Source organism: Hesperophylax consimilis, chromosome 11 (genome assembly GCF_061612785.1).
Source record: "Hesperophylax consimilis isolate HC1 chromosome 11, BYU_Hcon_1.0, whole genome shotgun sequence".
NCBI lineage: Eukaryota > Metazoa > Arthropoda > Insecta > Trichoptera > Limnephilidae > Hesperophylax > Hesperophylax consimilis.
In genome coordinates this window covers 9149965-9161927 of record NC_142846.1, presented here as the reverse complement: position 1 = coordinate 9161927, position 11963 = coordinate 9149965, and the positions used below count along the sequence as shown (strand labels likewise).

Sequence of the window (11963 nt, the reverse complement as noted above, 5' to 3'; positions counted from 1 at the left end):
TAATGATTTTTTATGGCCGGAATTGGATGGTATTGATCTGGACAACGTTTACTTCCAACAAGATGGCACTACGTGCCACACAAGAAACGAAACCACTGTTTTACGATTGAATATCAAAATAATATAAGTATGTATCATATAAGCTTCGGTTTACTGTCAATACACACAATTTACTCCGTTTTTAGTGTTAAAAAGTAAATGCGGACTGCCAATGCATATTAAGGTTGGTATTTGAATTCAACATTGCCAATTTATTAATAGTTTTACGTAATTGTTTGACGTTTTATTCTTAGATAGCACCTCCAGTGTTGCCAGCGTATGTCGACTTCTAATTTATTCATCAAAATCGGTATAAAATCGTCAGTAGTTATACTTATCGATCCAATATTGTAAGATTATCGGATTCACAGTGTAGACAGCACTAAACAAAAAGTTACGACCAACGCCATCAAAATACCGTTTATCAAGTGATTAACTGTCTGTCATGTCTGGGATGATATTATGGCGTGGGCTGTCCATTATACGATTAAGTTATAACGTATTCAATAAACCCACTAACAGGAATAAACGGTAATATTAGGGAATACAGCTAGATGAGAAGGTATAGTAATAACGGCGTTGCTGAAAGATTTCCGGAGTGTTAGTAAGTTAAAGGCTTAGGCAGTGTTTTAATTGAAAAATAAATCACGCCGTTTGAATAAAACATAGAAGGGCACGTATGTACGGGGTTCGGTAATGAAGCGGATTAAGTTTGCTTTTACTGGGAAACATGCGAATAACCTTGAATGGTTATGAACATATTAAGCTAATAAAACTTAAGCTATACTAACGTTGGAATAATCTATGAGGAACGCTATTAGGGTTCTAATCTATGCTACCTTTATAAATATATTATTTGTTCCATCAAAGTGCAAAATTGAGAAGTAAGTCTACAATGCCATAAAAGTCATTATACAGGGTTTTCTAATAATAAGTGTTATTTTGATATTCAATCGTAAAAGATCAATGGTTTCGTTGCTTGTGTGGCACGTACCGCCGTTTTGTTGAAAGTTAACGTTGTACAGATCAATACCATCCAATTCCGGCCATAAAAAAATCATTAATCATCTCTCGATAGCGATCCATTTACCGTAACTGTTGCTCCAGCCTCATTTTCGAAAAAGTAAAGTCCAATGACTCCGCCGGACCATAAACCGCACCAAACAGTCACACGTTGACGAAAGAGAGGCTTTTCAACAATAATTCTTTGGTTTTACGAGCCTCAGATGCGACAACTTTGCTTGTTGACGAAGCCACTGAGGTGGAAATGGGCCTCATCACTCAAGTGAATTTTAATAATTTCAATGCGTTGTTGAAGCGTGTATCGTTCCATTTTTTTAATAGTGTAGTTTCTACTTGTCAAACTTTAAAAAATGACAGCTTCAAAAGTAATATCTACCGAAATAGCGGGCTTATCAAAATAACACCTCTTATTGGAAAACCCTGTATAATAAATCGTGTTGTATTCTGTAAATATGGAAGAAACCATTATCAAAGATAATATTTTTAAAGTAAACGTTTTTAATTAAAGATTTTGTCAATTCTTATTTATTTTATTATTCTTTATTTTTTAAATTCCTTTATTTTCCCCAATTTTTACATTAATCACATACAATATTATATAAATCAATACAAATAATAGGAAGCCACTAAGGCGCAGCCTGTGCGTGGGTAATACATTTAAGTTATTATATTATTGTACCTAGAAATAAACAAACTGTGGGCATATAAAACCAAAACGCACATCACAGATAACAAAAATAAGCTTGATTAAGCTAGGCATCTGTCTATCTAAGCAGATACCCGTGATTTTAGAAATAGAACATATCGTAGATACATATTTTCAAACAAATCTTCCCCGATAACAGATTTGTTAATGACGTCATATAATTATGATTTAAATTACGCACAGCAAAGCTGCGCTCGCGAATCCACAATGTCTATCAAAATCGGAGCTACAATTATTTTTTTTTTAAACTGCTCAAGTACATGTTTTTAGTGGCAATTTAACAAACTTTTGAAAAATGACACCAAGTAATAAAAAGTGGTGCAAAAATGCCTATAAATCTATCCAACATAATTTTTGCATCACTTTTCATGACTTTATATCCGTTTTTAAGAGTATGTTGACTGATGAGGTTTATTGAAATGTCCTGAGTTACACAGTTTGTAGCAGTCTTGCTATTTAGTTCCTACCGAAAGCGGCTGACAGGATTCTCAAGTTGCCGTTTTAATTTGCGAGCTACGGGTGTGAAGAGTGCTGTGTATGGTTTCAATTTGTTCCGCCAGTTGTGGCGAGATTCTCGGGGACACGTGACAGTTGTTGAAGCTTCCTGGCCATGGCGGACTTAGGATTTTACGTAAGATGCCTTACAAATTGAGATTGACATTTATTCATTAGTATCTTTAGGGATTACTTTCATTTTTAATAAAAAAAAATTCAGAATAATATGATTCTGAGCTGGCACCCTGTAAACTCTTTATAGCATCTTTATTTGTGTTCTTAAATTCAATTGTCAGGACTTGCATTTTATGTCATCTATCGAGGTTAATTTCTAACTCGACACGCCTTGAGTATTAATGCTATTATATTGAGTCTCATGCTAAATATTATTTTTCTAGAGCAATATGTGTGGTTACAGTTTATATAATAAATGATAAAGTTGTTATTAGAGTTTTATTTAACTGGTGCACACAATATCCTACCCACATATAACATTGAGTTCCCTTTTAGGTTTTTAATAATATTAGTAAAACTCTTTGCTACCAGTTACCCTTCTTTACATTTTACATATTCTTTGAATGTTATGACCCAGTTTCAGTAATTATTTAATTTATTTGCCACTCAGAATAGTGGAAATATAAGACACTTTTGAAAGATGATGCAAAGTCATTAAAAGTGATGAAAAAAGGCATATAAGCCTAACCTGACGTAATCTATATAACCTAACCTCTCTTGTTTACATTATATATAAATGACATTAACCGTGTTATTAGTCATTTTTTTCCTATTTTACGCAAATGACATGAAATTATATAAACTTATTGACTCCACAGATGACTGCAACCTGTTACAAGAAGACGTAAACAAAATGAAATAATATTGCGATAGCACTCAATCTTTATCTAAATAAAGAAAAGTGTAACGTTATTACATTTACACGTAAAAAACAACCGATTAATTATTCTTACAAATGAAACCACGTACCCCTACAATGAGTGGAATTAATCAGAGATCTTGGAGTACTGCTAGATTTTAAAATGTTATTAAAGGACCATATATTGAACATATTTTAGAAAAAGCTTATAAACAATTGGGATATATTATACGCATTATAAAGCCTTTCACTGTAGCACACACACTAATTCTGCTATTTATGTCATATGTAAAGTCACAACTCGATTTGCCTCAGTCATTTAGAATCCTCAAAATCAAACATACATTGATCGTATTGAAAATATCCAATCAAAATTTATTAAACACCTATCGTATCGCTTTACCGGTCATCGGTTTGACTATACCGCTTTATATAAACGCAGAAAATTTTCTGATGCCTTATTCTTATACAAAATCATTAAACAGTCTTGTTGATTCATCATATCTGCTAGAAAAGATTACATTTCATTGCCCTGAAAACAACACCAGATCAAACCACTTATTTAGAACACCACACTGTAAAGCCAGATATGCGCAAAACTCTTTAATAGGACGTATCTGTAAAACTCACAATGCCTCTAGAGATGTAGATATTTTCAAGTGTAAATGCAACTTACTAAACTGATAATTCAATTTTTTATTTTGTGAAATAATCATCTTAGTTTATTTTATTGTTTTTTTGTTATAATCATGCGAAAACTGTATTACTACTAACTGTCTTTAATTGTTTTTATAACATTTTGTAATTCCTTATAATGTTCATTCTTATATTTTTTTGTTATTTATAAACATATTGTATAATTGAAAATATCGAATTAACGACTAGAATTAATGGAACATTATTAGTCTTATATTGTAAATAATTGCTGTTTATTCTAAATAAATAAATGACTGTTTGTTGCCTAAATAAAAAAAAATTGAAAAAAAAATAAAAACCTAATTTTTGTTCATCAGGACTTTATATCACTTTTCAAGAGTGTGTTGAATTGCCACCACCATGAGTTGCTCGATTGCCTATCTTTGGAATAATATTCTTTGAATGTCATTGACCGTTTCATTAATGTATTATTTAATTGTGTTCGATCACAAAATTTTGCATTTTTACGTCAAAATAAATTATTCTTGTGAAAAGGCTGTTTAAAAAAAACTTACACCAATGAAACAGGAATAAATTTTCAAACCAAATAACTTTTAGTTACAATCTAACAAGTCACAAAGTGTGAATGATGGTACATTTACCTTGTATCTCTATTCCCAGTCTCAACAGTGCAACATTAACGATAGCGCTAAGCGTGTTACATTACTCCGCCCTATCTCTTCTCCCATCTCCCGACTTGTTCCCGTATATATCTGCATTAACCTGTGACTTTCTAACTATTCATATTAAGCGTATTATCAGGCAGGGATCTCACTCGCTACACGGCGCAGGCAATTCCCCTCTTTAATCTGACGGAAATCTTCGCCCTAGAAGGTCTTAATTAGCATACTCGCAGAAATTCAATTTTCTATGTTAGGGTGTGGTTTGATTTGAATTGAGAAAACTTTCAAATGTGAATAGGTATATTCTCTTAGGATAAAAATCAAGCTACGATTTTTTTCTTTACTTTTCAAAAAGTTGTTGTAAGCAATGAAATATCATAAACTGAAATACTGTTCTTTTGTAAGCAACATAAATAAATAAAATATCATATTTGAAATTTGTTGATCAAAGTGGGCCTAGCAAATATAAATGCTCTCAATTATTTAATAGAAGTGTTAAATATTTTGATAAATACAACAATATTTGTATTGAAATAGCACAAGCCTTTAACAATGTTTAAGTCGAAAGTGTCGAGTTATTAAAAAAAAACTGACATGTCGTGTTTTCTAATCAGTTTGTGGTGGACTGTATTGAATATTTCAACTTTTTAAATTGACACAATAACTTTAAATACCTGTTTAACAGTTATTTAGAATTGGAAGGGAGTCTGACTTCTGAAACATACGCGAATCGATATTTTATTAACAGACTCGATATTATGTACCCTGGGGGTCACTTAACGTGTATACTGTACTGCACAGGTTTCGTTGAATTGTTGAGATTGTCACTGAGGTAGTCTACACTGTCAGAAAGGGACAGATAATTGGGTGAATGGGAGATGCACATAGTAGCGTCAACACGACGAAAGAAAACTTTATTTCATTTTGGAAATTGACACAATTAATTTTATCTAATCTAAAATCCATCGTTGACCTCTTAAATATATAGTCTATTTGCCGATCTTAAAATAGTTGTGATAAACCAATCCCAGCCATAGACACGTGTAATATGAATAATATAATTAAACATACCTACTAATTTCGGTTGTTGGTGAATGGGTATGTGTATGTAGGTAATGCTAACGTTATTAAAGTTCAATGAATTTTTAATTTTAGAATTTGTAAATACTTATTGGAACTACTTATCATATCAGTCAGGGGGTATGACTCCGATCGAAAATGTGAACCGTAGAAAAGACACGGTAATCTCCGTTGCTTGTGATGTCATATTGTTGCCTAACTATAACCACCAATGAAAAACTCGGATTGTCTATGAAAAAACTGTTGACAGCTAAGTACTGGATGAGTGGTACATTTAAGGTTGTTTGATATTTTTATCTCGAACGACGCCGTTGTCGTGTAGTTTTGGCGGATTTGAATATATTGTTTATCCAATATTAGCGAAGTGTCCGTCAGTTTGTGAGCCGTTTGTCAGTTAAGCTATCGCTTAATCGAAATATCTCGAACATAAAATAAAACATGTGTTTGTAACCAAAAACAGATGAGAAACTTAAAAAAATATTTTTTTTTAAAGAAAGACTTTCAACCATTCCCGCCTAGCAAATAACCTGACAATATTTGAAAATCTTCTACTACCACCACAGAAAGCCAAAAATTTTGCTTGTGTTGTGATGGAGGACTTTTTCAGCCGAGGAATTAAAGAGACCCACGCGCGATTTCAACCCGGCCACTGACCGGTCTGTCTTTGTTTTGTTCCTCATTTGCTAAAACTAACTAATCATCACGCCGTTTATCCGCAGGGGTAGGCAGAAAGGACGTACTGCCAAACAACTCGGTCTTGGCACACACTGTTTGCCTCATTCAAATTCATACATACTTGTTTTTAACTGCACAGAAGCTAGGTACAAAAAGGCTTTAATATCATATCTTTTAAATCATGACTAATAAAATGTAAGTCTACTCATACTTACGTAAAAAGACAAATAAATATGAATATAAAATGAACTGCCTGGGGTAAATGAGGAAACTTGGGTCAGTAATAATATTCAATACGGTGAACCAAAAGCTTGATTGGCACTTACCTACTTTCAACCAAAACCTAATAGTAAATGCATACATTTTAGCTATTGTAATATATTATATCATGTATCTATACTATCATATATTTCAATCAATACTAATCTAACCTAGTCTACTTATAAGTTTTGCATGTACTTGTATCTCTAACTTTTTATATCCATCTAGAGTTTCTATTAATTGTATATTTTCTGATGTCACTGTTTACAATTTACTGTATATGGTATATTTTATACCGTTGATATTAAAATAAATTATAAATTATTCTGACTCTTGACATGGCCTGACTCGAGTATCTGATAACTTGATCGTGCCATGTCCGGCGTCTGACTGGGCGACGGACTTCTGTTATTAAATTTGCCAATTTGTAATAGTCTTAATTTAGCTTTACCGCAGTGAAAATGAATCTATTTTCTTTTTCAAACAGTATCCGTGTTCCTGCTAGGTATAATTCAATCGTTCTGCCTTATACATTAATGATTTAACCTTAGGTATCTATAATTTATTGTCTTGATGAAACAAAAATGAATAACATGTAACTTATTTTTTATTTTTTATTTACCTGTCGTGAGGTAATATTTCGACATTTCAAACATTTCATTTTAGGCTAAGAAGTAGGCTCCTAATGGGAATTATACTGTCTATGGTCGCGCTTTTTTATGTTTCCTCTATCCTCATCGATGGTGTGTGACGTACGAGTAGTATTGTCGCACGCATAAATTTTGTCTAAATATTGGCATATCTATGGTTAAATAATGGACCAATTTGTTTCACACAAAAAGTCCAAAGATATCTAGTGAGTGGTTTATTTATGAATAGAAGACGAGCGTGGTTTTACAGAATTAGATTCAGTGGACATACTTTAGCGGCCCGTTCATATACATATTAAATGAATGGCTATCCTATCATAAGTGGTTCCACATTTTTTGTTCAAATGGTATGAAAAAAGTGTCTTGTATTTTAATAATGTCATTGGATAGTTGTCATTATTTTTCAAGTTTATTTACATTTGATAGACAGATTTCATTCTTTGCAAACTGATGCAAATATTTATTTAAACACACTTTCAGCTTAACAAATCCTACAACGATAATATTCAGTCATTTTTCAAGGATCTGCTATAGTGTTATAATAATTACTCCAACTTTAGTTGGAGAGTAGAGACAAGAGTGATGCTGCGATTTGTCATATGCTTCTTTCTTTAACATATGTTCCTGCATTCGTCCACCGAATTACCTGTCCTTGTCTGATAGTGTGTAATACCTACATTCAGTGAAATTGCAACAATTTATTTATTCATGACCAGTCTGTTAAGAAAACTGATACAGTGAACATATCTCTTCAGTGCGCTTAATTTGAGTCTGTTACAAAAGCTTTGTACAGTGCTGACCACGCAGTGTCCCTTAAGTCCAATATCGATCGAAAAAACAAAGGATAAATCAGAATCCTTTCTAATTCTGACTGTTGACCACAGTTACCCCGATAGTTGTGTAAAATTTTGCGGTACTGCGACTAAAGCGAAAATTACCAATATTGTCACATAAAATTTTTTCAACCACCTTGATTTCAGCTTGCGGTGTAAATTTAGAGATCCTCATGCGGTGGTTGGCTGCTTGTGTATAAGTAATTGCTAAAGTTTGACCTATTCTATGCACGGTTGTGATTTATGTCTTTGTGGAGGAGACTATAAAAGGGTGCTCGCTAATAAATCATCGTCTTCTAGTTACAGATGTTCCACTCTAAGATTACCATAAAGTCATAATACTTTATGCGAACAAGATGTGAACATATGACAGCACTCAGTGTTTTAGTGCCATACCTTTGTGAAGAGAGCGTAGCATATTGGATTGAAAAGAATACGAAAAAAACACTTCTGATATTCAATCTTGTAAATAAATAGAGTGAATAAAACATTTTTCTTGTATTCTAGATGATAGCAAATTATATATTTTTAGTTACGGTATGAGAAAAGATTTATTTTGTACTGAAGTATACGATCCTCGACTAAGAGTCCAAAGTAAGCGGAATCAAATCACGGTGTGCCCCAAATTTTCTTTCTCACCATTCGCAATATGTAACTGCCTAGTGTATTTGCAACAAGATCCTCTCTGGAGACTTGGTGAAACATCACCATTCATAATCGAACCGTTGCTTGAGATGAATTAGACGTGTTTGATGACAAGAACTGAATAGCAGGTACTTACCAATTAGTCGTCACTTGGTCGTCACACTGGCTTATTCATAAAAGACACATTTTTTTTAAGCCAACGATGCCATTCCATGTTATAATTGCAGTGTCATGCAAACGTCATGGTATCACGTCAGACCAGTGAAAAATCATATTTTAACTGCGAAAAGAAATTAAAAAAAAAAATATTAATATTACAGGTAGGTGTTAAGAAACAGTTTCAATTTTGAAAATAACACTTAAATTCAAAGCAAATCCGAGTTCTAGAGTTCATTGAACCGGAGTTATAGACACTCAACCGAAATTAGTTTTAAATAAAAATTAATTTAAAAAAAATAATAGTATTAGCTATTTAGCTTTGTAGTAAGCTTACTAGATACAACATTCAAAAAATGATTTCGAAATAGTTTTATGAATATAATAACGTTAATTTTGCCTGATTAAACCGAAAGAAAATAGAGTACAGTAATTGTAGGCAGTTAAATAACAAATAGATTTTAAAATTTTAAAATGAAGTAAGATGAATGAAATACAGTCTGACAAGAAATAGTAGACACAATTTAATGGAGAGCATTGGGAGCAAATAGTTTTAAAGGACAACACCAAGATGATTGATATAAAATAGTGTTGAAAACAAAATTTTTATTTTTTTATTTTTATTTTGTTTATTTTTGTTTATTTTTTGGTTATTTTTTTTTTGTTTTTCACATCGATATCAAACAGTGTTATGTGATAAGTGATTATTATTTTTTTATTTTTTTTATTAGGTTTGACAACAGTGATTCATACCAGAGATCTCGCAAATACAATTACATTTAACATGGTTGATACTATCAATAATTACAGACAAACACAACATTGATGACAATATAATGGATAATACAGAGTGGGGCAAAAGTAATCACCCTATTCAAAAACACTATAACTTTTGCAAATGGCGCCAAATGTCAATTCGGTTTTGACATTTGTGAAGTAAACAAAATAAAAATTGACAAAACATGATTATGGATTAAATAAACAAATTTCACAAGCAGTACCAAAGTTTATCATTAAAAAAAACTACAGCAAAAGAACATCAAGTATAATTATAACTTTTTTTATTTTTTATGTATTCAATAATATTGTTATTGGGTTTATAAAAACAGTTTATTTTTAAACAAGATCTGTTGTATAATAATTATTTCGAAGGACAGCTGTTTCGCCCTCTGAAGGCATTATCAAACGTGTAACGGAGTTGCATTATTATTGCATTATAATTATAAGAAACTTAGTGATAATAAAAAAGTGATAAAAATAAATAAATAATAGTAAACCAACTCCGTTACACGTACAAAATAGAGGCGGTAAACTGAATCTTTTAGAGCAGTTTGAAATTAACAAAAACTCTAATAATCCGAAAGCTATTCTTATTAATGAACAAACAAATATAATTCGTTCACCCCTACTAGATATCTTCAAACCTAGTGCAAATATGAGTGCATGAGAAGTACTTAATTATGATATTAAAATAACCCTATAAGTCACCGTTTGGGAAAAACTAACATAAAGACATTCAGTCAAATTTAAACATTACAGTAATTGTGGAAACTTTACTGGGGTAATAACCATTAATAATTTCTAATATTTTACTCAAAAATCAATTATGAAATCAGTAATTGAAATTAAAATACCTATCTACAAATAATATAAAAGTATCGTCTGTAAGTGGGCTACCCACAGTTTGATAATGCCTTCAGAGGGCGAAACAGCTGTCACGACTAATAATAATTACACAGCAGAACTTGTTTAAAAATAAACTGTTTTTATAAACCCAATAACAATATTATTGAATAAATAAAAAATAAAATGGAGTTCTACAAATTAAACTTAATAACAATAAATATATAATTATAACATAATGTATAATATGTTTCACAGTATATTACACCCAACAAGAACACCATAAGTATAGAATAATGTACAATGTACATGTATGCACCTACACACATACATATATACACAGTGCGGACTCCTTCTGGATATTGTAATCTGAAAGGGTACGTCCATCCTCGAGCTGTTTTCTGGCGATGATCAACCTCTGCTGATCTAGAGGGATTCTTTCATTGGCTTGGATCTTGGCTTTGACATTTTCGATAGTGTCAGAGGGCTCTACCTCAAGGATGATGGTTTTACTCGTAAGGGTCTTCACGAAAATCCTCATTGTGGCCACTGAAGCGCAACGTGGTCGCTAAATTTATTATTTATTTATTTATCCTATGACAAGATTTATCACTTTCTAAGGAAATTTGCAATTCGAACTATTTTTTGTCATAATTACATGAAAATGTTATTTTTGTGTTTTTGAAATCAATGCGGCAATTTATTATGATGATTATGTTAAATCAATTAAAAACCATTTGGAAGAAATGCAAAATTGATTTAATAAAATGAGTTATTTAATTATTTTCGGAAGTCAAAAGTAACCTCACATTATTTCAAATCTATCATATTTTTTTCTAAAATCGGTGTACTTAGTGTTGCCTCAGTGAACACAAGTAACAGTAACAATCGCTAATATAGTCTTTAATAATTAAATACTACAATTTGAGGTTTGACCATAGACATATGAATATTAGTAGACCTGCCCTAAGTGATTAAAAGCGTATTATTCCCCACTCCCCATACCGGTTCCATTGGAGCCGGCTGGGCTCGCGTATGGCTTCCCGTGAATCTTGAGAATGTGACGTCATCATTCTTGTTCGAACTAGCGTCGAGCTATGGTCGAGGCATTTTATGAAATAACACGGCAAAATAGTGGCTTGTGATATGAAAACTTGTAAAAATAGATGTGAAAAAGAGAATAAACCCAATTGTCGTATTACATTCCATATGTAAGCATCATTTTAAGCTTATTCACATCGTATAATATGAATCAGTTGTAGAAACATATACTATTACATCGAGATACATCTGGTCGAATGTAGCGATTCTCAAGTGTGCGCATCGTTGTTACTGGGAAGTAAATTATGAAAACTTATAAAAGTGTCTTAACTAAATACGTAAACAAAATATAAGACTCTGAAAATAGAAGATTTTTTTTTTCCGAATTCGGACTTCGCAAATTTGTTCATAACGTGACGAGTAATTTGCGCTCCCATGTAAAAATGTCTATTCATTCAAAAGCAGATTTTACTTTTAAGAACTAAATGGTGATATTAAAATGCGAGATGCCTATATACTGTCAGATTGATTTATTGACGAATC

General features: G+C 32.0%; 1 protein-coding gene across 1 annotated transcript; it reads right to left on the bottom strand.

The window, feature by feature from the left end:
* Nucleotides 1-10698: 10698 nt before the first annotated feature.
* Nucleotides 10699-10920, bottom strand: LOC149419753 (ubiquitin-like). The gene has a single exon (XM_089637539.1). It carries the CDS (start codon nucleotides 10918-10920, stop codon nucleotides 10699-10701), a length of 222 nt encoding a protein of 73 aa, XP_089493665.1.
* Between the last annotated feature and the right edge of the window lie 1043 nt (nucleotides 10921-11963).